Raw genomic sequence first — 27139 nt, forward strand, 5'->3', positions numbered from 1 at the left:
ATCCTGGAGAACACTGCCGGATGGAGAGCCCACTCCCCGGGTTTAGAAGTCTGTCTGCTCAGAAAATCCGCCTTCCAATTGTCCACTCCTGGAATGTGGATGGCAGATAGGAGACAATAGTGAGCTTCCGCCCACTGCAGAATGCTAGTCACCTCCTTAATGGTCAAGGAACTCCTAATTCCTCGCTCGTGGTAAGCCACTGAGGTGATGATGTCTGACTGGAATCTGATAAACCGGACTAAAGATAATTGAGGACAAGCTGTCAAGGCATTTAAAATTTCTCTTCCCATAAACATCTTGGAGTTGAGAGCAGACTCTTCCCGAGACCACAGCCCCTGAGCTTTCAGAGAACCCCAAACAGCTCCCCAGCCTGACAGGCTGGTGTACGTAGTCACAATTACCCAGGAAGGTCTCAGGAAGCAAGTGCCCTGAGACAGATGCTCCTGTGAAATCCACCACGAGAGTCTCTTGTTGGGGAGTCCAGATTTATCCTCTGCAATAAATCTGAATGGTCTCCGCTCCATTAATGGCGCATGCAAAGCTGCAGCAGTTGCAGATGGAACAGAGCAAAAAGAATGATGTCCATGGAAGACACCATCAGACCAATCACCTGCATGCACTGAGCCACTGATGGATAAAAAGCTGACTGGAGAGAAAGACAAGAAGTTTGAATTTTCTGATGTCCGGTAATGATCCCTGTGAATGGCAACCTGTAAATCTGCATCCTTCAGGTCTATGGTCATCATGAACTGACCTTCCTGAACCAATGGAACAAATCGTTTCCATCTTGAAGGACAGAACCCTGAGGAATTTGTTGAGACACTTTAGACCTATGATGGGACGAATAGTTCCCTCCTTTTTGGGAACCACAAATAGAGTTAAATAAAATCCTAGATCTTGTTCCTCTAGAGGGTACAATAACTCCCAGGGAGGATAGGTCCTTTACACAATTTAAGAAGGCCTCCCTCTTTACCTGGTTTGAGGATAGTCTGAGGATAGTCTTGACAAGAGAAATCTGCTCCTTGGAGGGCAAGACTTGAATCCTATTTTGTAACCCTGGGATACTATGTCCACAGCCCATGGATCTGGGACATTGCGTATTCAACCTTGTCAAAAAAGAGAAAGCCTGCCCCTCACCTGATCCAAAATTGGATCGGGGGCGGACCCTTCATGCTGATTTAGTGGAATGCTTTTTGTGTTGCTTTCCCCTTGTTCCAGGGCTGGCTGGCTAGATTTCCAAGTGGACCTGGATTGGTCTGGTTTGGAAGAGGAGGACTTCTGGAAGAGGAGGACTTCTGTCCTTTAAAGTTGCAAAAGGAAGGAAGATTAGAAGTCTGTCAACCCTTAGGTCTATTCTTCTTGTCCTGAGGTAAGAAAGATCCTTTTCCACCTCTCTGAAATGATTTCTGCCAGACCAGGCCCAAACAGAGTTTTACCCTTATAAGGTAAAGCCAAAAGCTTGGCCTTTGAAAAAACATCAGCCGACCAAGATTTTAACCACAGAGCTCTACGAGCTAGGACAGTGAAGCTAGACAACATAGCTTCCAGTCTAATTACCCGCATGTTGGCATCGCAGATAAAAGTATTGGCGAATTTAAGAGCCTTGATCCTATCTTGGATCGCCTCAATCGTAGTCTCCTCAGATATCAAAGCAGACAGGGCATCGCACCAGTAAGATGCTGCTCCCACAACCGTAGCAATACTTGCCGCAGGTTGCCACTGTAGTCCTTGATGAATGTACATCTTCTTCTAGCTTCTTATCCATAGGATCCTTAAAAGAACAACCATCCTCTATAGGAATAGTAGGTATTTTAGCTAGAGTAGAAATGGCTCCATCTACTTTAGGTACAGTGCGCCATGAGTCACAAATGGAGTCAGCAACAGGAAACATCTTTTTAAAAACAGGGGAAGGGGAAAAGGGAACCCCTGGCATATCCCATTCCTGAGCTATAATTTCAGACATCTTGGAACAGGAAAAACATCCTCAGAAGAGGGAGAATCATAAACTCTGTTAAATTTAGAAGACTTTTTAGGGTTGACATCAACCGCAGGTTCAGAGGCATCCAAGGTAGCTAGCACCTCCTTCAGTAGTAAACGGAGATGTTCAAGCTTAAATCTGAAATTAACTTCTTCAGAGTCACAAGATTTCTCTCCCATAGTATCTGATTCTGAGATTTCACCTTCAGAAGCTACTGAGGTATCCTCCTCCTCAGACATCTGAGAAAGGTTGACCAGCGCAGTTTTAGAGTAAGAAACCTTGTTAACAGACAAATGTTTAGATTTCCTCTTACGCTTACCCGAAGAAGGGAAAGCTGACAAAGCCGCATATACTGCAGAAGTAATCTGAGGCAAAATCCCCAGGTAAATAAACACCCCCCAGGAGGTTGATTGGACACAGAAGGCACAGTATGAGAAACAATTAAGGCTTGGGGCGTTTGAGGAGAAACTGAGGCATGATACACACAGCATTATCCTGAGAGACACTTGGCTCAGAAGGGAGTAATTTGTCTTTAAATGTTAAAGTTTTAGCTAAGCATGAGGAATTTTGAGCTTCTAAACATAGTAAGCATTTATCCACAGACATAGACTGATCTAATTCTGAATCCATAGCTACAGAACTCAGTTCCTAAATTAATCAAATAAGAGAAAAATTATTTGCAAATATTATTAGAGACTTAATTATTAGCATACAGATATGAAAATAAAATGCACACCTAATAAGCAACCTCAGATTGCCTGAGGCTCCTATCGGACAGGATAAACACCCCACTAGCAAGAGGAAGCCAGACTCTCCTGCAGAGATCCTCTCCTCTTGACAAAAGCGATCCGCTTGATGAGAGAATGTAAAGTCTCAAAGCCGACACTGACTCCCAATGCGACCGAGACACCTCCTACACATAACGGGCTCACTAAGCTCCGCTCCGATACAGCAGAAGTGTGGGCGTCACGTGAGCAGATCAAAAAGAACTGCGCCACAAAAAAGTGCGCAAAAATAGTAAATACGGCTCAAAGAAAAAACGCTATTATAGTCTCTCTGAACTGATATCTCCAAACATGTCTGTAACGTATCAAGAGTCAAAACCAATGCCTATTATATGAGAATGGTCGCCATTCCATTTCCTATGTTCCAACAATAAAGGAAAACCCTTTAACCCCTCAACCAAGTAAAACTCTCCCTTCAGTCTCTTACTGTGAATCTTTATTTTTATGTAAATAAATCTGTCAAAGGCACTTACCTTAGATCCTGCAGGACAGATAACCGCTGCATAGGTGTGACAGGCACTCCACTCCCTGTCATGGACCTGTAGGAAATGAAAGAACTGAGTAACCAACTCTGGTTTTCTGCAAAGGGGTAGCTAAGTGTTAAAAGTAAAGCAAAGACTACCTCACCACCTTTTTTTAAAATTTTTATTGAGGTTGCAAAAATGATCCAGGCAAATAACATCTCAGTTTCAAAAACATAGGAGAATCACAATACAATATACATATTGAATGTCAAAATAAGCATACAATTAATCGCCCAGTTATACAAATAAAAGTTAACCTCAGGTTTTCAATTAAGGAGTGTCCCTTTAAAATATGATATAAAGTCAGATACAATGGTTTCCCTCAATGGAAAATAAAGGCCTCTCTTGGACCCCCTGGAAAAGAATTTAAGTCAGAGTAGGTAATTTTAGGGGAAATAAATAAAATAACAAAATGGGCCACTTTTGGACCCCAAATGGAAACAACTGGTTGTAATATAGCATACTTAATGTAGGCTTGATATATATTGAGAACATTTAATTGAACACAAAAGAACATAATAAACAACTATAATAGTATTTGAGTCTTCCATTAGTTATAATATAGTTTGTAATATGCACTTCTAATATAGTAGGGAGAGAGAACGTTTAAAAGGTCTGTCAGCTATGAACAAATATGTTGTGCAGCTTCAATACTGAAGTACTCAGCCTAATAAATAGCGTTAACGCATATACACATAGGTGACTTTAGAGGCCATGGTCTTTCACAGCAAGTCCTTATGAGCGTAAGACTATATGGGGAAATAGGTGTGGGTCTATTAGAACCCAATAGCTACGTCTCGTATTAGAGGTTAGATCAATAGTAGCATATAATTATAGCTTAGATAGGTATTCTCATCTTTGCCCTTAATTGGTCTCAGACTAAGAAATTGTGTTCCGTCTAGATTTGTGACAGCGTACAATAGGGATTGTCTAGGCATATTTGCCATCTACCCCCTAGTGATGCCGAGAAAAGCCAGTAAATAGAATGATTCCACTCCGTCCCGGCCCCCGACGGAGCACAACCATAAGTTATTATATCAGTAGAACACTCAGTAAATTAAATTGAACATGATAAGAAGGGTAGTATGTTCAGGTATATAAAAGAGTAACCAAGATTAGTATATATGGAATATTTATACAACCATGGTTAGTCAATAGTTTATATTTAATTACCGGGAGAGACCCATGTTAGGTACTACCTGTCGTTTAAATAGGAGCATTGCTGTGCTAGACTCAATCTAATCAGGATTGTTGCTGAGAACAACTGTGGTAATGAGCTATCTTTTCTTGTTATACTTAGTAGGATGTACAGTATACCCGTTCCAGAAATAAGCATAACTATAGTGAAACTACAACAATTAGTCACGGATAACAAGTAATAATTACTAAGTCATAGGTCAAATTGAGTACAAAGGATTAGACTTAAACAAATTTTAAGTACCTTCTGGGTACTATAATTTGCTATAAACAGGACCTGGTGTGTGCTTTGCATATATAATTTCTGAAAGCCATAGTACAGTTATAATAGTCTTGTATGACTCTTTCATTAACATTACAGCCTGGCAAGTGCAGTGAACTCAAGTCCCTCAGGATCTATGGCTGTATTAACCCCTTGATTATATTGGGGCCCTTTCCAATTTAAAAGCACCCTTTCAATGACTAGACCAATATGTAGACATAGACTCCTAGTGCACTAAATAGAGCTTAACACTCACTGACACCAGGTATTTGGTAAAATTAAGTTAAGGAAAATGAACTATATTACAAAACTGGTTGTAGAACAAATAATTTACAGTTGAGCCTAAATATCCTATAAATATCATATTCTGTACAGTAAACATACAGTGAGTTCAGGCCTGAAAATTCAACAGAAGTAATTTTAAAGCAGTGCCACATGTGATTACATGGTACGCTGTGTAAGATTACTGGCAAGGTAACTCCTAGCTTATAAGAAAAGTCATACTGAAGAGACTGCTAATGTCATTTTACCAGAGCTGGGCAGTAGTAGGTACCGACAGCGCTATTTAACCCACTCCAACTTTAATAGCATGCATCACAGTCTCAAACGTGTGGTGAATGATGTGTGTCTCATCGAAAAGAGCAGAATAACTGCAAGGCTCAGACCCGGCTGAAGACACAGGCAGCCCGAAGGCAGAGCGCTGCAAGAGCAGTGCACCAATTCTCACCATCCCAGGAACAACAGGCATCCAGGTCAAGTTGCGCCCCGGTTCATAACACGTTACATAGCCATCTTCTCCTACATACCCAAAGCTCACATCTCTGTCGGGTGTTATGCTACACTGCACACATTGTGAACCTTCACCACTGAGAGCGGCTATGTGATTGACAGCGTCCAGAACATTCTGGTGTTGAGTAGGAGGGCTGCAGCGGGTGGATCGAAGGTAGGTTTGACTCCTCTGGCTCATAGGATTGTTTCTTACAGTCTTGGTAGCGCCATCAACTACTGTAAGGTTAGGTGCGCTATCCGGATAGGCCACAGCCGCCTCAGCAGTGACACCCGCTCCAACATTATGGAGTCCCGATGTCTCCCTCAGATTTCTATCGGGTCTTGGGAAATAGTCTGTCGTCAATTCTTGCCTCTCCATCCCTCCAGAAAAACACTGCTGCACCAGTCGGATTAGCTTTAAGAAATGTTCTTCCAATAGATTGCAGATATCCTCTCTATGCAATCTCAACTCGGGCAATTGAGGTAGCTATTCTATAATTCAGAGCCAAAAACAGCTTAGGGTATAATACTTTGCAGTATGTCAGACTCTCAAAAGAAATAGCAGAGATTGTACAGCATAGAAGCTGTTGTACCCGGATTACCGGGGAGGTTTAGGTAAGATCCGGTCTATTACAAGGCCGCCACTGCCTATCGTACTGTTCCAGTTCTTTAGGGCTGAGATAAAATTAACTATTTGTATCAAACGACTCAGCATGACAAGTGGAGTCCAAAAAAGTTCTAGACGAGTGTGGATGGCTGATTTTGTGACCGATAAGCAGCAGATTTATCAAGTCCTCCTCTCAGCCTCTAAAAGAAGCGACCATCATGGCCGCTGTCCGGAAGCGTTCCCTACCTCGCCGCCTTTTAACTGCTAAAAGCCACCACTACTCTTACTAAAGAGATTGACGTGGACACAGCTAGACCCCAATCCTTGCTTGCAGGGAAAAGTACCCATAAAAGGATTAAATATCTTCAGACACCAACTTCGCACATCCTCCATTGACAGAGGCAAAGAGAATGACTGGGCATTATGGGTATGGGCAGTTACACTTAACAGCTTTGCTGGGGTGCTCTTTGCCTCCTCCTGCTAGCCAGGAGTTGAATATCCCACTAGTAATTGGAATGACGTTGTGGACTCTCTGTGCCATCGGAAAGAAATATGCTGACACTAAGTAAAATCTATAAAGCAGAATAGGTAGTCACACAAACATATATTTAAAGGAAGAATGTATTAATGACAGACAAGAAACCCTTGCAAGATGCATGGACAGAAGATAAATTAGTAATTTCACATGGTGATAGTTATATTCGTGGTGAAAATAAACACTAGAGGAACAAAATCAATGCTTACCTGATAAATTAATTTCTTCCATGAGCCATCATCTATGGGTAAAAAAAGTTCTTTATTTAATTTAACTTTTAAATGAAATAAAGAAATTTAAAACCCATAAGTGATGGTTCATGGGCTCTTACCACCTTATGAAAGAAAAGGTAAGTGGAAAAACACAGAAATAAATCATCTTCTGCCCTCTACATCAATCAATTTCAGATGCATGTCACCATATATAGCTTCTAAACTAAATGTAAATTGAACAGATTCCAGATATCAGAGCTGTGAAGAGTTGCTGAAAATATAGTCATCACCTACACTGGCAGAAGGATCCAGCATGCAGCGGCACCACTTTATGGCTTCCATTGTGCATGGCCTCATGGTCTCAGTTCGCCCATGATAGAAAGTCCTAGTGGTAGCGGTTTCATAGCAGCAACCAGGGCTAATTAAGAGGAGTTGAAAAATAGCATGAAAATCAACATATAGAAAACAAAAACTCTCTTACATACAACATTAGGGACTATATGAATGCTGACCTAGGAGCATGTACTATTTATTATATTTCTAGATGACCCACTGGTTTTGAATGTTTTTCTCAATTTTGTACTCCCAGGTGACATAGCCAATCTCAGACGATATCTGTCCCCAACAGACAAAAACATACCCAGCTTCAGCTGTTCTCCATTAACTGTAAGCAGATCTACCAAGCCACACTACACATAAGGCTTCTAAACATTTAAATGGTCAGTTTTCCCTATTTTAATGTGTTGGTCCATTTTACTTGACTAAGTGTATTAAATTGTTTACGAGTAGCTACTTTACACTTATTTCGGCATTTGAAATAGCTGATTTAGCCTGTGGTATCCCAACCTAAACTAAAAGTTTATATACTTAAATGGACAGTCATAACCAGATTTTTTTGATGTTTAAAAAAGGTAGATAATCCTTTTATTACCCATTTCCCAGTTTTGCATAACCAACACAGTTATATTAATACACATTTTACCTCTGCAATTACCTTGTAACTATGCCCCTGCAAACTGCCCCCTTATTTCAGTTCTTTTGAAAGCATTTTTAGCCAATCAGTGCTCACTCCTAGCAGCTTCACGTGCCTGAGCTTAATGTTATCTATATGAAACACATGAACTAACGCCCTCAAGTGGTGAAAAACTGTCAAAATGCTTTCAGATTAGAGGCGGCCTTCAAGGTCTAAAAAAACAGAATTTATGCTTACCCGATAAATGTATTTCTCTTGTGGTGTATCCAGTCCACAGATTCATCCTTTACTTGTGGGATATTCTCCTTCCCAACAGGAAGTGGCAAAGAGAGCACACAGCAGAGCTGTCCATATAGCTCCCCCTCTAGCTCCACCCCCCAGTCATTCGACCGAAGGTTAGGAAGAAAAATGAGAAACCATAGGGTGCAGTGGTGACTGTAGTTTAAAAATAAAAACCACCCGTCTTAAAATGACAGGGCGGGCCGTGGACTGGATACACCACAAGAGAAATAAATTTATCAGGTAAGCATAAATTCTGTTTTCTCTTGTAAGGTGTATCCAGTCCATGGATTCATCCTTTACTTGTGGGATACCAATACCAAAGCTTTAGGACACGGATGAAGGGAGGGAACAAGACAGGTACCTTAAATGGAAGGCACCACTGCTTGTAAAACCTTTCTCCCAAAAATAGCCTCCGAAGAAGCAAAAGTATTGAATTTGTAAAATTTGGAAAAAGTATGCAGCGAAGACCAAGTCGCTGCCTTACAAATCTGTTCAACAGAAGCCTCATTTTTAAAAGCCCATGTGGAAGCCACTGCTCTGGTAGAATGAGCACAAATTGTTTCAGGAGGCTGCTGGCCAGCAGTCTCATAGGCCAAACGGATGATGCTTTTCAGCCAAAAGGAAAGAGAGGTAGCGGTCGCCTTCTGACCTCTCCTCTTACCAGAATAGATAACAAACAAAGAAGCTGTTTGTCTGAAATCCTTAGTTGTTTGTAAATAGAACTTTAAAGCACGAACCACATCAAGATTGTGTAACAGGCGTTCCTTCTTCGACGAAGGATTAGGACACAGAGAAGGAACAACAATTTCCTGATTAATATTCTTATCAGACACAACCTTAGGAAGAAAACCGGGTTTGGTACGCAAAACTACCTTATCTGCATGGAACACCAGGTAACGTGAATCACACTGTAGAGCAGATAACTCTGAAGCTCTTCGAGCAGAAGAGATAGCTACCAAAAACAAAACTTTCCAAGATAAAAGCTTAATATCTATGGAATGTAAAGGTTCAAACGGAACCCCCTGCAGAACTGAAAGAACTAAATTCAGACTCCATGGCGGAGCCACAGATCTATAAACAGGCTTGATTCTGACTAAAGCCTGGCTAAACGTTTGAACGTCTGGTACCTCTGCCAGACGTTTGTGAAAAAGAATAGACAAAGCAGATATCTGTCCCTTTAAGGAACTAGCTGATAATCCTTTCTCCAATCCGTCTTGGAGAAAGGACAAAATTCTGGGAATCCTAACCTTACTCCATGAGTAACCCTTGGATTCGCACCAAAAAATATATTTTCGCCAAATCTTATGGTAGATTTTCCTGGTGACAGGCTTTCTAGCCTGAATCAGGGTATCAATAACCGACTCAGAGAAACCACGCTTTGATAGAATTAGGCGTTCAATCTCCAAGCAGTCAGACGCAGAGAAATTAGATTTGGATGTTTGAAAGGACCTTGTATTAGAAGGTCATGCCTCATTGGTAGTGTCCATGGTGGCACAGATGACATGTCCTCTAGGTCTGCATACCAGGTCCTGCATGGCCACGCAGGCGCTATTAGAATCACCAAAGCCCTCTCCTGCTTGATTCTGGCAACCAGACGAGGGAGGAGAGGAAACGGTGGAAAAACATAGGCCAGATTGAAGGACCAAGGCGCTGCTAGAGCATCTATCAGCACCGCCTGGGGATCCCGGGACCTGGACCCGTAAAGAGGAAGCTTGGTGTTCTGACGGGACGCCATCAGATCCAATTCTGGAGTGCCCCATAGCTGAGTCAGCTGGGCAAATACCTCCGGGTGGAGTTCCCACTCCCCCGGGTGAAAAGTCTGACGACTTAGAAAATCCGCCTCCCAGTTGTCTACTCCTGGGATGTGAATTGCTGAGAGATGGCAAGAGTGATCCTCCGCCCATCTGATTATTTTGGTTACTTCCATCATTGCTAGAGAACTCCTTGTTCCGCCTTGATGATTGACGTAAGCTACAGTTGAGATGTTGTCCGACTGAAATCTGATGAATTTGGCCGCAGCTAGCTGAGGCCATGCTGAAGCGCGTTGAATATCGCCCTCAGCTCCAGAATGTTTATCGGGAGAAGAGCTTCTTCACAAGACCATAAGCCCTGAGCTTTCAGGGAGTCCCAGACTGCACCCCAGCACAACAGACTGGCGTCGGTCGTTACAATGATCCACTCTGGTCTGCGGAAACACATTCCCTGAGACAACCACCAGAGAAGAGAATCTCTGGTCCCCTGGTCCAACTGTATTTGAGGAGACAAATCTGCATAATCCCCATTCCACTGTTTGAGCATGCCGCTACCATTAGTCCGATTGTCTCCATGCACTGAGCTACAGATGGCCGAGGAATGGAATGAAGAGCTCGGCAAGTAGTTAAGAGTTTTAACTTTCTGACCTCCGTCAGAAATATTTTCATTTCTACCAAGTCTATTAGGGTTCCTAGGAAGGGAACTCTTGTGAGGGGGGAGAGAGAACTCTTTTTGATGTTCACATTCCACCCGTGAGACCTCAGAAAGGCCACTACAATTTCCGTGTGAGACTTGGCTCTTTGGAAAGTCGACGCCTGAATTAAGATGTTGTCTAGATAAGGCTCCACTGCTATGCCCCGCGGTCTTAGTACCGCCAGGAGGGACCCTAGCACCTTTGTGAAAATTCTGGGAGCAGTAGCCAACACGAAAGGAAGAGCCACAAACTGATAATGCTTGTCCAGAAAGGCGAACCTGAGAAACTGGTGATGATCTTTGTGGATAGGAATGTGCAGATACACATCCTTTTGATCCACGGTAGTCATATATTGACCCTCCTGGATCATTGGTAAGATTGTCCGAATGGTCTCCATCTTGAATGATGGGACTCTGAGGAATTTGTTTAGAATTTTGAGATCCAGGATTGGTCTGAAAGTTCCTTCTTTCTTGGGAACCACAAACAGGTTTGAGTAAAAACCCAGCCCTTGTTCCGCAATTGGAACTGGGTTGATCACTCCCATTGTATGTAGGTCTTCTACACAGCGTAAGAACGCCTCTTTCTTTGTCTGGTCTGTAGACAAACGAGAAATGTGGAACCTTCCCCTTGGAGGGGAGTCCTTGAATTCTAGAAGATATCCCTGGGATACAATCTCTAAGGCCCAGGGATCGTGTACGTCTCTTGCCCAGGCCTGAGCGAAGAGAGAGAGTCTGCCCCCTACTAGATCCGGTCCCGGATCTGGGGCTACCCCATCATGCTGTCTTGGAAGCAGCTGCAGGCTTCTTGGCCTGTTTACCCTTGTTCCAGCCCTGGTAAGGTTTCCAGGCTGGCCTGGGTTATGAAGCGTTACCCTCTTGCTTTGTAGTAGGGGAGGATGAAGCGTGGTCGCTCCTGAAATTCCGAAAGGAACGAAAATTATTTTGTTTGTTCTTTGTCTTAAAGGACTTGTCCTGAGGGAGAGCATGGCCTTTTCCCCCAGTGATTTCTGAAATAATATCTTTCAATTCAGGCCCGAAGAGGGTCTTTCCTTTGAAAGGGATGTTCAAGAGTTCAGTTAGCCCTGCGCGCTAAAATGGCGAAACCTGAATTCTTTGCCGCTAACTTAGCTAGTTGGAAAGCGGCATCTGTGATAAAAGAATTAGCTAGCTTAAGCTAGCATCTTCCAGCGCCTCAAACCAGAAAGCAGCTGCAGTAGTTACAGGAACAATGCACGCAATAGGTTGGAGAAGAAAACCTTGTTGAACAAAAATTTTCTTAAGTAAACCCTCTAATTTTTTATCCATAGGGTCTTTAAAAGCACAACTGTCTTCAATTGGTATGGTTGTGCGTTTAGCAAGTGAAGAAACAGCCCCCTCCACCTTAGGGACCGTCTGCCACGAGTCCCGCATGGGGTCAGATATGGGGAACATTTTCTTAAAAACAGGAGGGGGAACAAACGGAATACCTGGTCTATCCCACTCCCTAGTAACGATATCCGCAATCCTCTTAGGGACCGGGAACACATCAGTGTAAACGGGAACTTCTAGGTACTTGTCCATTTTACACAATTTCTCTGGAACCACCAAAGGGTCGCAGTCATCCAGAGTAACTAATACCTCCCTGAGCAATAAGCGGAGGTGTTCTAGTTTAATTTAAATGCCAACGTATCTGAGTCTGTCTGAGGAGCAACCTTTCCCGAATCAGAAATTTCTCCCTCAGACAGCACATCCCTCGCCCCCATTTCAGAGCGTTGTGAGTGTATATCGGATACGGCTACTAAAGCGTCAGCATGCTCATAATCTGTTCTTAAAACAGAGCTATCACGCTTTGCAGGTAACACGGGCAGTTTAGATAAAAACACTGAGAGGGTATTATCCATAACTGCCGCCAAGTCTTGCAAGGTAAAAGAGTTAGACGCACTAGAGGTGCTAGGCGTCGCTTGAGCGGGCGTAACTGGTTGTGACACTTGGGGAGAGGTTAACGCGCTAACCTCATTACCTTCTGCCTGAGAATCATCTTGGGCCACATTTTTAAGTGCAACAATATGTTCTTTAAAATGTATAGACATATCAGTACAAGTGGGACACATTCTGAGAGGGGGTTCCACCATGGATTCTAAACACATTGAACAAGGATTTTCCTTGGTGTCAGACATGTTTAACAGACTAGTAGTAAGACAAACAGGCTTAGAAATCACTTTAATCAAGTAAAAACACACTTTGAAAAAAACGTTACTGTGCCTTTAAGAGATAAAAAAGGCACACAATTTTGCAAAACAGTGAAAAATGCAGCAAACTTTTCGAAATTTTTACAGTATGTACCTAAAGCATTAGTAATTTTGCACCACTAGCAATAAAAACGATTAACCCCTTAATGCCCAAACCGGATCGACAGTAAGCCAACAAACCGGTTAAAACAACATCAGCACCTTGCCACAGCTCTGCTGTGGCCCTACCTGCCCTTAGGAACCAGATTTGTGGGGGAAAAGCTTCTTATAGGCCCTCAAACTGCAGCAGGACCCTCCATGTGAAAAAGCCTGGACTTCTAGTCAAATATAACTTCGCATCTGAGGCGCGAAATTAGGCCCCTCCCACCTTACTCCGGTGCTGTGAGGCCTAAAGAAACACTCCTAAGTGTTTTAATAATAGCCATGTGGGTAACAACCCCTGAAAGAAACCCAAAGGAACCTTCAAAGTGTCTCAAAAAACGAAATTTTTCAATAAAAAGTCGTTTGCCATTAAGTAGTGTCAACCAGGAGCGACGAATGGACTTCCGGGGCGGTGCTCACAGAGCCATGCTGCTTCAACGCCGGCTCGTCAGTTTGAGCGTTCTATGCTAACCGCAAAGCCTATTTCCTAGCCAGCATTCCGGCCCTACTGCTGAGCGGATACGTGTACCAGAAAACCGGTCCACAGGCGCCGAAGTCCCTGAGTGGCGTAAGGCCGATTCGCCACGGTCACAGCTCGAGTGGTGTAAGTCCTTCGGGTCCACGGAGATTGTCCGACGAAGGCCCCTCACCGCGTCTAAAAGACATCCTTCAGACGCAACCTCGAAGTGAGACTCACCTTACCTTGAATAATCTACGCTCACTACAACACTAATGGTCTATTGCCATCACACAAAAGCCACTGTTTGGTGATCCGCAGGTATTGCTCCCGTGCCGCTGGCCGGTGAATCCGCCTGGTTACCTACAGTCGATAGGAGAAGCTACAGACGCTCAACAGACCAGTTTACTCTTACAGCGGAGCAACAAAGTCAGTGACTGTCAGCTGTTGCCCGGTCTCAAGGGCTCATACAAAGCGAGAAGTCACAGGTCTGTCAAGGCGATAGGTATTTCCTGCTTCTACAAAAGCCGCAGTCTGGCGACCTGCAGGTACCGTTCCCACAGCTTGGTGATCTGCGGGTACTGTCATCGCTACAGCATTAACGGACTATTACCATCACATAAAGGCCACAGTTTGGTGCTCTGCAGGTACTGCTTCCGTGCCGTCGGCCGGTGAAACTGCCAGGTCACCCACAGCCCACGAGAGAAGCTATAGACGCTTACCAGACCAGTCTATCCCTACAGCAGGAAAATAAAGTGAGTGACTGTTAGTTGCTTCCCGGCTCCAAGGGCCCATATTGAGCAAGAAGTTACTAGGTCGTCAAGGCGATGGGTACCCTTTGCTGCTGTCGAGGTGGAGAGGCTACCGATTCGCCTACAAGCTTGTAAAAGAAATCTTTTGAATCGCAGGAGTTATGTTTGCTGACCCTATGGAGAAGAAAATGGATCTTTTAACCAGAGGAATCCTCAACATCTAGAAGATTTTTTTTTCCCTTCTCTCCTTGGAACGGTCGTACGGATTGTTATCACTGGCCACCTGGCCTTCTCACAAAATTACCTAGTCATTTAGTTGCCTAGCAGTATCCCTGTTAACCGGTCTTAGCAAGAATCTGTTAAGACAGAACTGTCTCCATTATTCCTGGACATGCAAGTATTTTATTTAAGTTGGTTTCCTACTGTTTTTTTTTTCCCTACCCTTTTCATTTTCTTGCTTGATACTTATTCTACATTAAGTAGCTTTAGTAGAATAAGACAACAGCTGTTTTTTGCATATCTTATCGCTTTATCTTAGCAAGCTAAAGTCATAGTTATATATACACAAAGAAAAAGTGAAGAAAAAAAAAAAAAAAAAAAGGACAAATCCTGTTAAATTATGCTCCAGTGCGCAAAAAGTTATGTGTTTACTATAATAATCTGATATCATAGATGGTCTAGGCCCTCATAACTAGATGTTTATCTCCTCTTCTTATGGTTTTTTCTATTCTAAATATAACCTGTTTTATGCATTTCTTAGATGGTCAATTCTAGCAACTAACTAAATCAAAATATTCTTACCTATCTATTATTGAACAAAGTGTATATGGTTTCTGTTTTTTTTTCTTTGTATACCAAATGGCTGTTAAAAGCAATCAACTAAAGTAGTGATTATGTATGCTAAGAAGACAAATATCTTAAATTTTGTCTGAACAAGACTAGTATCTGTAGATCAGGATAAACAAATATCTATTTAATACAAATAGGCTCTAGCCACACTGGTTTAATACACAAAAAAAAAAAAAAAAAAAACACTTTTCACCCTACTTTTTCCACTTTTTCTTTTCTTTTTCTTACCTTCTCTGTAAGAAAAACACTGTCTGCCCTTCCAAGGGGTTGTTTTTTTTCCCTTCTTGTTTTGTTACACAATAACCGTCACCCTACTTACCTGAATCCCTGATAAATATACATTCACTTTACTTTTATCACTTTCCACACTTTAATGGAAAGATTTGTCACACAGGTGAAACAACACTCACCCATAATGCCTGCAAAACCTAAAGACAAAAAAAGCAAACAAATGGATGCTAGTTCAGACTTCATTTCAGAAGCTCTGGTCAATCCTCCTGATACACAAATTCTAATGACACAGTTGAGCCAATTATTTTTACCACAATTTGATTCTATTAAAAAAGACCTGTCAAATATCACATCCAGATTAGATCTTATTTCTACTGAAGTAAAACAGTTTGCTAATAGAATTTCAGAGGCAGAAACCAGAATCTCTGATTTAGAGGACCTAGTTAACACACATGAAAGTATATTGCAAAAACATGACACTAGAATTAGCCACTTACAAAATCGTCTGGAGGACCTAAAAGATCGCTCCAGGCGTAACAATATAAGAATTGTCGGACTACCCGACACCCCCGAATATGAAGATTTATTACATTTTACATCCACTCTACTCCCACAAGCTCTAGGTTTTCCCCCACAACAACTTCTGTTATCAATAGAAAGAGCCCATAGAATTGGTCCCAGAAGGACCAACCAAGATGGCACAACCAGACATAGAATATGCATATTTAAATTGCTTAGATTTCAAGACAAAATTCAAATGCTTAAACTCTTTAAGGAAAGGGAAACATTTACTATAGCTAGCAAGAAAATTCTGCTATTCCAAGATTTTTCAAATGAAACTACCCTTAAAAGAAAAAACATGGCTCCGTTTTGTACCCAATTGATCAACAGAGGAGAGAATGCACGTTTGCTTTATCCTGCAAGAATTGTAATAATAAAAGATGGTAATAGGATAACTCTTGATTCTATAGAGGTAGCGCAAAAATATATATCTGATAGTTCATAATGGCAGTGTCAGTCGTATTTTTAGTCGGTTTCTTTTTCAGTAGGGCCCTTCTTTCCTCTTGTCTTCCTTTGGGTTTTTTTCCTTTTTTTTTTTTTATTTATTTTTTTTATTTTTTTCCTCTCTCCCCCTTCCCCCCCCCACCATTCTCAGATGAGGATAGTTTTTTTTGTCTGATACATTACTTAAACCAGTTCTAGATAAGGAAGGTAGAGAAAATTTAAATATTTTTATAGACAATTATTTCTACAGGTTTAAGGTTAGTTGAGGAATTTAAACTCCTCTCTTGGAATGTCGGAGGGATAACGTCACCAATAAAGCGTAAAGCTATTATTCAAAGATTAGGTAAGCTAAATCCCAGTATCGCTTTTCTCCAAGAAACTCATCTTAAAGATATTGAAATTCCTAAATTAAAAATTAAATGGGTCGGTGAAGTCATAGCCACCCCCTGTTCAATCAGAAAAAGTGGAGTTGCTATTCTAATTAACAAAAACCTCGCGTATAAAATCTTAAACATTGAAAAAGACCCTAAGACTAGATTTATATTACTGCACATTCAAATACACAATACAAAATTACTATTATGTAACCTATATGCTCCAAATAACTTTTCTTCCAAATTTTGGAGTCTAATCCAGACTAAATTATTCCCTTATATAAATCAGCACGTTATAGTTGGGGGCGATTTTAATATGTCAATATGTACTGAACTTGATAGACTTGATACTAGAAATAAAAAAGAATATGACCGACAAGCTAAATATTTCAAATCCTTTTGCTATGGGATGAAACTAGTTGATATCTGGAGAATTAATAATCCTGATACACGCGCGTTCACGTGCGAATCCAAAACTTATAAAACATTTTCAAGGATTGATTATATCCTAGTCTCTGAAACGTTATCGATTTTTCAGATAGATCCTCAGATAAATGATATTGTCATTTCGGACCATGCCAGTATATCGGTCTTGCTCCCCCTCACTAACTCAAAATAAGAGTAAAAATCAAATTTTTTATTTTCCTAGATATCTTTATAATAATGCAAGATTTTCCTTATGGCTAAAACAAACATGGAGAGACTATTGTGCCAATAATATTTCTTATTTTAATAAGATAGAGACATTTTGGGAAGCCGCAAAAGCGGTCCTAAGAGGCCAGATTAAAGCCTATATGTGTTCTAAGAAAAAGAAAGCGACTGCTCAAGAAAGTTATATGTCTAATCTAGTCAAAAATACATATAAAAAATATATCAATATCCGAAATGATCTAAATTGGAGGAATTATCTTAAAGCCAGACAGGAAAGGGATATTGTAATAAGACAAAAAATACAAGAAGAAGAAATGAAAATTAATCTCTACTATAAAAGTTTTCATGGGTGCTCCGCTAAATATTTGGCTAAGCTGACAAAAAATAGGGAAAATTTTTTTTTTATATTGACCATAAGAGAAGATAATAATAGATATACAAACTCCCAAGAAATTGGGGATTTTTTTTACTCATATTATCAACAATTTTATACAAATAGGGAAACTGACACATTACAGGAAGAAATATTTTGGGCTAAGATGAATATCCCTAAAATAGCAGACACGGATCTGTCCGCTCTAAATAGCCAGATAACGCAAGATGAAATAAAGAAAGCAATAGATAAAACCAAATTCAATAAAGCAGCTGGACCTGACGGCTTACCGGCCGAATTTTTTAAAATCTTATCGGAAGAGATAGTAGAGACACTGGAAAAATTGTTTAACCATTATTTCAGTAAAAATCAACAGATCTCTAAAAATTTGACAGCAGCTATTATCTCATTAATATTGAAGAAAGATAAAGACCCAGAAGACCCTGCATCATATAGACCTATATCTGTTCTTAATACAGATTATAAAATTTTAACTTCTATCATAGCCTCCAGACTCACTATCTCTTTCGATAAAATAATTCACCCTGACCAGACAGGTTTTATGTCCACACGAAACTCTTCTAAAAATATTCGCAAACTTTTGACTTGTATAGACTACCTATCGAATGCTGATAAAAGTGAACAGGAACAACCTGATCAGGATATAGCGATATTTAGCCTGGATGCCGAAAAACTTTCGATGCGATTATATGGAACTATCTATTTAGATCTCTTCAGGAATTTGGCTTTAAAAATCAATTCACACAATTTATACATAATATTTATAACAATCCTATTTCATACCTTCTCATCAACAGTAATCTGTCCGCTCCGCTGGTTCTAGGAAGAGGTACAAGAAAAGGTTGCCCCCTATCACCATTTTTATTTAACATTGCTTTAGAACCGCTAGCAATTTGGCTTAGGGAGATAATCACAGGTATTAGGTTTGGCACCCAAGTTTTAAAACTTCTTATATATGCAGATGATCTCCTCATTTTTTTAGATAATGTAGCACAGGAAATCCCCAGTGTAATGAAAAGCTTGAATATCTTTAGCTCTTTTTCCGGCTATAAAATTAACTACAATAAAAGTGAACTAATGTGGATCAAGAAAAACAGTCTTTCAAATTTTACCCATCCTTTCAGAACGTCGGAAATAGTGAAATATCTAGGTATCCATATTCATGCTAACCCTAAACTTTGGTATAAACTCAATATACCTCCTCTTATACAAAAAATTAAAACTGACTTAGAAAGTTGGGTATCGTTACCTATTTCACTGTCTGCTCGTGTCAATGTCATTAAGACGATTATATTCCCACGACTTTTATATCCGTTGCAGAACCTACCCTTATTCCTTCTTGCTTCCGATTTACGTAAATTATATTCTATATTCTCCAGATTTATCTGGAAGAACAAAAAACCACGTATCGCATTAAGAAAATTAATGCACCCTCGGGGTTCAGCTGGTCTTGCCTTACCTAATATCGAATTATATAATATTGCGTGTTTAGCCAAAATTGCTATAGATTGGTTAGCAGACACAAATACATTTTCTTGTCTGTCTATGGAAAGTTTTATGATATATCCTTTCTCTATCAAAGCTAGTTTACACTGTCCATATAAAGACCTACCATCTAATATTAGTAGACTGATAACGATAAAAAACACTATTAAAGCCTGGCAAAAACTTTATACTCTTCTAGGACTAGATTATTCTTTCTCCGAATTTCTCCCGATAATTGGCACGATAGATTTCTCTCCAGGACATACCCAGGCCGTATTCAAAAGATGGGCCCACCAAGGACTTATAAATATGTATCAAATTTTTCACAATGATGGGTACATCCATACATTTGAGTCTCTCGTTGTCCAATTTGGCCTCCCTAGAAAGGACATGTTTGCTTATTTTCAACTAAGACATTATGTCAGTAACCAATCATGGGGCCTGGACCGGTCTCTGGCATGGTCTGATATTAAAAAATGTATCTTGAAATTCAAAATAGGATTACCTTCAATTTCTCTTATGTATGATATCATGTTGAATAAACAGAGCCTTATTTTTCTTAATAGCACCTTTATATTTTGGTCACGAGATTGTCCTAATCTAGAAGAGGGAGAAATAGAACAGAGCTGTAGCTTGGTTAATAGGAGTCGAGCCCCATCAAGTTGGAAAGAAGCACATTTTAAAATTCTAAATAGGTTCTATATAACACCAGCTAAATTGTCAAAAATGTATATCTCACATTCTGCTAACTGTCCTCGCTGCTCATACCCTAAAGCAGATTTATTGCATATGTTTTATTACTGCCCAAGATTGATACAATTATGGAAAAAATTATCCTTCTGGTTAAAAAAACATTACGGTGTTGACATACTGTTCAAACCAGAGAGTATTATCTTTCTCAATATCCAACTTAGCAATTCTCCTTTGAGACTAAAAACTTTGTCTTCAATTATATTATCGACTAGACATCTTATAGCAAAAAACTGGAAAGCGAAATTGGCCCCCTCTTTTTCAATGCTTACTCAGGGAATACAAAACCAAATAATTTTTGAGTCTTTTCATTTAAAATCCGCCAAAGAAAATAAAATAAAAAGGTTCTTGCTAGATTGGTTACCAATAATCAAGTCATATTTACCTTCTATTCAAAAACGAATACTATCCCCGTTTTTAAGTTCAGATAGCTTTATGGAGTTAGTGTCACATGATGAATTCCCGGCATCATGGATTACTAGTTACAGAGAATAATTTCAAGATTGAATTAGATATTATACATAGGAAACACCGAGTGGGGTGGTGTTGGAGGGGTTTCCCTCTTATTTTCCCCTTTTTTTTTTTTTTTTTTTCTTTTCTCTTCCTTTCTCTTTTTTTCTTCTTCCCGCTTTGTTCGGGTTTTCCTCTTCTTCCTTTTTCCAGTATTAGGATAAAAAAATTATAAGCCAAGTTTTTGTTTAGATACTGACAAATTATGGAGAAATGATATAAAAATGTGAAACTTCTTGCAATGTATTTCTGATATAAAGTTTGTTATTGTGCCCTGCGTGGCAGATATTATTTGATCAGTATGATTGTATTATTTTTCTGATGGCTTATGTAATAAATAAAAGATTTAAAAAAAAAAAAAAAAGTAGTGTCAACCAGTATAAACTAGCCCTGTTATGTAAGCTTGCAATTCCATACTTAGTCTCTGAATACAGCTTACCCTTCCCTCATGGGGATATTATCAGTCTTTTCTAGCATTATCACAGTCTTGTCTAGAAATAAATGACTGAGCATACCTTTTTTGCAGCCTAACCTGCAAACCGTTCCCCCCAACTGAAGTTTTCTTGTACTCCTCAGTCCTTTGTGGGAACAGCAGTGGATCTTAGTTACAACATGCTAAAATCATCTTCCTCCCTGCAGAAATCTTCATCAGCTTTCTGCTAGAGAGTAAATAGTACACACTGGCACCATTTAAAATAAACTTTTGCTTGTAGAAAATAAAAACTACATTTCTAACACCACATTCACTTTAAACTTCCGATTGCTTAGAGCCGGCAAAGAGAATGACTGGGGGGTGGAGCTAGAGGGGGAGCTATATGGACAGCTCTGCTGTGTACTCTCTTTGCCACTTCCTGTTGGGAAGGAGAATATCCCACAAGTAAAGGATGAATCCATGGACTGGATACACCTTACAAGAGAAATTTAGCATATGAACCTCCTAGGTTTAGCTTTCAACTAAGAATACCAAGACAACAAAGCAAAATTGGTAATAAAATTAAATTGGAAAGTTGTTTAAAATTACATGTCCTATTTAAATCATGAAAGTTTTTTTTTTACTTGACTGTCCGTTTAAGTATAGGCTATGTAAACACAGCCAGCAGAAGAAATTATACTCCTAGTGTTGTGTAGGATACATAATAAAATATTAATTTCCCATCTTTCTAAGTACTAGGCTTTGGTTTACAGATATAAAAACATAATTTATGTAAGAACTTACCTGATAAATTCATTTCTTTCATATTAGCAAGAGTCCATGAGCTAGTGACGTATGGGATATACATTCCTACCAGGAGGGGCAAAGTTTCCCAAACCTTAAAATGCCTATAAATACACCCCTCACCACACCCACAAATCAGTTTAACAAATAGCCAAGAAGTGGGGTGATAAGAAAAAAGTGCGAAAGCATAAAAAATAAGGAATTGGAATAATTGTGCTTTATACAAAAAAATCATAACCACCACAAAAAAGGGTGGGCCTCATGGACTCTTGCTAATATGAAAGAAATGAATTTATCAGGTAAGTTCTTACATAAATTATGTTTTCTTTCATGTAATTAGCAAGAGTCCATGAGCTAGTGACGTATGGGATAATGACTACCCAAGATGTGGATCTTTCCACGCAAGAGTCACTAGAGAGGGAGGGATAAAATAAAGACAGCCAATTCCTGCTGAAAATAATCCACACCCAAAATAAAGTTTAATGAAAACATAAGCAGAAGATTCAAACTGAAACCACTGCCTGAAGTACTTTTCTACCAAAAACTGCTTCAGAAGAAGAAAACACATCAAAATGGTAGAATTAGTAAAAGTATGCAAAGAGGACCAAGTTGCTGCTTTGCAAATCTGAACAACCGAAGCTTCATTCCTAAACGCCCAGGAAGTAAAAACTGACCTAGTAGAATGAGCTGTAATCCTTTGAGGCGGAGTTTTACCCGACTCGACATAGGCATGATGAAATAAAGATTTCAACCAAGATGCCAAAGAAATGGCAGAAGCTTTCTGGCCCTTTCTAGAACCAGAAAAGATGAAAAATAGACTAGAAGTCTTTCGGAAAGACTTAGTAGCTTCAACATAATATTTCAAAGCTCTAACAACATCCAAAGAATGCAATGATTTCTCCTTAGAATTCTTAGGATTAGGACATAATGAAGGAACCACAATTTCTCTACTAATGTTGTTAGAATACACAACCTTAGGTAAAAATTCAAAAGAAGTTCGCAACACCGCCTTATCCTGATGAAAAATCAGAAAAGGAGACTCACAAGAAAGAGCAGATAATTCAGAGACTCTTCTGGCAGAAGAGATGACCAAAAGAAACAAAACTTTCCAAGAAAGAAGTTTAATGTCCAATGAATGCATGGGTTCAAAAGGAGGAGCTAGAAGAGCCCCCAGAACCAAATTCAAACTCCAAGAAGGAGAAATTGACTTAATGACAGGTTTTATACGAACCAAGTCTTGTACAAAACAATGAATATCAGGAAGATTAGCAATCTTTCTGTGAAAAAGAACAGAAAGGGCAGAGATTTGTCCTGTCAAGGAACTTGCGGACAAACCTTTATCTAAACCATCCTGAAGAAACTGTAAAATTCTCGGAATTCTAAAAGAATGCCAGGAAAAAAGATGAGAAGACACCAAGAAATATAAGTCTTCCAGACTCTATAATATATCTCTCTAGATACAGATTTACGAGCCTGTAACATAGTATTAATCACAGAGTCAGAGAAACCTCTTTGACCAAGAATCAAGCGTTCAATCTCCATACCCTTAAATTTAAAGATTTGAGAACCTGATGGAAAAAAAGGACCTTGCAACAGAAGGTCTGGTCTGAACGGAAGAGCCCACGGTTGGCAAGAGGCCATCCGAACAAGATCCGTCCATGCTGGAGCTACCTGCAGAACAAACGAGCATTCCTTCAGAATCTTGGAGATTACTCTTGGAAGAAGAACTAGAGGTGGAGAGATATAGGCAGGATGATACTTCCAAGGAAGTGATAATGCATTCACTGCCTCCGCCTGAGGATCCCGGGATCTGAACAGATACCTGGGAAGTTTCTTGTTTAGATGAGAAGCCATCAGATCTATTTCTGGAAGTTCCCACATTTGAACAATCTGAAGAAATACCTCTGGGTGAAGAGACAGTTCGCCCGGATGCAACGTTTGGCGACTGAGATAATCCGCTTCCCAATTGTCTATACCTGGAAAATGAACCGCAGAGATTAGACAGGAGCTGGATTTCGCCCAAACCAGAATTCGAGATACTTCTTTCATAGCCAGAGGACTGTGAGTCCCTCCTTGATGATCGATGTATGCCACAGTTGTGACATTGTCTGAAAACAAATGAACGACTGTCTCTTCAGAAGAGGCCAAGACTGAAGAGCTCTGAAAATTGCACGGAGTTCCAAAATATTGATCGGTAATCTCACCCCCTGAGATTCCCAAACCCCTTGTGCCGTCAGAGACCCCCACACAGCTCCCCAACCTGTAAGACTTGCATCTGTGAAATTACAGTCCAGGTCAGAAGAACAAAAGAAGCCCCCTGAACTAAACGATGGTGATCTGTCCACCACGTCAGAGAGTGTCGTACAATCGGTTTTAAAGATATTAATTGAGATATCTTTGTGTAATCCCTGCACCATTGGTTCAGCATACAGAGCTGAAGAGGTCGGTTGTGAAAACGAGCAAAGGAGATCGCGTCCGATGCAGCAGTCATAAGACCTAAAATTTCCATGCATAAGGCTACCAAAGGGAATGATTGTGACTGAAGGTTTTGACAAGCTGATATCAATGTTAGACTTCTCTTGCCTGATAAAGACAGATTCATGGACACTGAATCTATCTGGAAACCTAAAAAGGTTACCCTTGTCTGAGGAATCAATGAACTTTTTGGTAAATTGATCCTCCAACCATGATCTTGAAGAAACAACACAAGTCGATTCGTATGAGATTCTGCTAAATGTGAAGACTGAGCAAGTACCAAGATATCGTCCAAATAAGGAAAAACCAATACCCTGTTCTCTGATTACAAACAGAAGGGCACCGAGAACCTTTGTAAAAATTCTTGGAGCTGATGCTAGGCCAAACGGAAGAGCCACAAACTGGTAATGCTTGTCTAGAAAAGAGAATCTCAGAAACTAAAAGTGATCTGGATGAATCGGAATATGCAGAAATGCATCCTGTAAATCTATTGTAGACATATAATGCCCTTGCTGAACAAAAGGCAGGATAGTCCTTACAGTTACCATCTTGAATGTTGGTATCCTTACATAACGATTCAATATTGATAGATCCGGAACTGGTCTGAAGGAATAGACCTTCTTTGGTACAATGAAGAGATAGAATAAAACCCCAGCCCCTGTTCCAGAACTGGAACCGGCATAATTACTCCAGCCAACTCTAGATCTGAAACACATTTCAGAAATGCTTGAGCCTTTGCTGGGTTTACTGGGACACGGGAAAGAAAAAAATCTCTTTGCAGGAGGCCTTAACTTGAAGCCAATTCTGTACCCTTCTGAAACAATGTTCTGAAACCAGAGATTGTGAACGGAATTGATCCAAATTTCTTTGAAAAAAACGTAAACTGCCCCATACCAGCTGAGCTGGAATGAGGGCCGCACCTTCATGGGGACTTAGGAGCTGGCTTTGGGTTTCTATAAGGCTTGGATATATTCCAAACTGAAGATGGTTTCCAAACTGATACCGCTCCTGAGGATGAAGGATCAGGCTTTTGTTCCTTGTTGTGATAAAAGGAACGAAAACAATTATTAGACCTAAATTTACCTTAGATTATTTATCCTGTGGTAAAAAAGTTCCCTTCCTTCCAGTAACAGTTGAGATAAAAGAATCCAACTGAGAACCGAATAATTAATTACCCTGGAAGGAAAGGGATAGCAAAGTTGACTTAGAAGACATATCAGCATTCCAAGTTTTAAGCCATAAAGCTCTTCTAGCTAAAATAGTTAGAGACATATACCTGACATCAACTCTAATGATATCAAAGATGGCATCACAAATAAAATAATTAGCATGTTATAGAAGAATAATAATGCTATGAGAATTATGATCTGTTACTTGTTGCGCTAAAACTTCTAACCAAAAAGTTGAAGCTGCAGCAACATCCACTAAAAATATAGCAGGAGTAGAGACAGCCCCATTAACCTTAGGGATTTTGTCCCAAACTCTAATCTGTCAGATGGCACAGGATATAAATTGCTTAAAACGTTTTAAAAGGAGTAAATGAATTACCGAAATTATTCCATTCCCTGGAAATTACTTCAGAAATAGCATCAGGGACAGGAAACACTTTTGGAATAACTACAGGAGATTTAAAAACCTTATTTAAACGTTTAGTTTTAGTATCAAGAGGACCAGAATCCTCTATTTCTAACGCAATTAATACTTCTTTAAATAAAGAACGAATAAATTCCATCTTGAACAAATACAAAGATTTATCAGCATCAACCTCTGAGACAGAAACCTCTGAACCAGAAGAACCATTATCAGTATCAGAATGATGATGTTCATTTTAAAAATTCATCTGAAAAAAGAGAAGTTTTAAAAGACTTTTATGTATACTAGAAGGAGAAATAACAGACATAGCCTTCTTAATGGATTTAGAAACAAAATCTCTTATGTTATCAGGAACACTGAGTATTAGATGTTGACGGAACAGCAACAGGTAATATAACAGTACTAAAGGAAATTTTATCTGCATTAACAAGTTTGTCATGACATTTAATACAAACAACAGCTGAAGGAACAGATACCAAAAGTGATACACTTAGCTTTGGTAGCTCCAGCACCGGGCAGCGATTTTCCTGAAGTATCTTCTGACTCAGTTGCAACGTGGAACATCTTGCAATATGTAATAGAAAAAACAACATATAAAGCAAAATTGATCAAATTCCTTAAATGACAGTTTCAGGAATGGGAAAAAAAATGCCAGTGAACAAGCTTCTAGCAACCAGAAGCAATAAATAATGAGACTTAAATAATGTTGAGACAAAAGTGACGCCCATATTTTTTTAGCGCCAAATAAGACGCCCACATTATTTGGCGCCTAAATGCTTTTGGCGCCAAAAATGACGCCACATCCCGAACGCCGACACTTTTGACGCAAAAGAATGTCAAAAATGACGCAACTTCCGGCGACACGTACGACGCCGGAAACAGAAAAAAAAATTTGCGCCAAAAAAGTCAGCGCCAAGAATGACGCAATAAAATGAAGCATTTTCAGCCCCCGCGAGCCTAACAGCCCACAGGAAAAAAGTCAAATTTTTTAAGGTAAGAAAAAATGATTGATTTAAATGCATTATCCCAAATATGAAACTGACTGTCTGAAAATAAGGAATGTTGAACATCCTGAGTCAAGGCAAAACAAATAAATGTTTGAATACATATATTTAGAACTTTATAAAAAAGTGCCCAACCATAGCTTAGAGTGTCACAGAAAATAAGACTTACTTACCCCAGGACACTCATCTACATATAGCAGATAGCCAAACCAGTACTGAAACGAGAATCAGCAGAGGTAATGGTATATAAATAAGAGTATATCGTCGATCTGAAAAGGGAGGTAAGAGATGAATCTCTACGACCGATAACAGAGAACCTATGAAATAGACCCCGTAGAAGGAGATCATTGCATTCAAATAGGCAATACTCTCCTCACATCCCTCTGACATTCACTGCACGCTGAGAGGAAAACCGGGCTCCAACTTGCTGCGGAGCGCATATCAACGTAGAAATCT

The 27139-nt window shown here is 39.9% G+C and overlaps 1 protein-coding gene across 2 annotated transcripts in view; it reads right to left on the reverse strand.

Moving 5' to 3' along the window:
• The window catches only part of CROT (carnitine O-octanoyltransferase), a 417214-nt gene that overhangs the window by 101765 nt on the left and 288310 nt on the right, over window positions 1-27139 (reverse strand). For both annotated transcript variants that reach the window (XM_053713997.1, XM_053713998.1), the window contains exon 13: window positions 7163-7286. In XM_053713997.1, coding sequence (XP_053569972.1) covers window positions 7163-7286 — 124 coding nt within the window. The remainder of the gene's footprint in view (window positions 1-7162; window positions 7287-27139) is intronic.

Source organism: Bombina bombina, chromosome 5 (genome assembly GCF_027579735.1).
Source record: "Bombina bombina isolate aBomBom1 chromosome 5, aBomBom1.pri, whole genome shotgun sequence".
Taxonomy (NCBI): domain Eukaryota; kingdom Metazoa; phylum Chordata; class Amphibia; order Anura; family Bombinatoridae; genus Bombina; species Bombina bombina.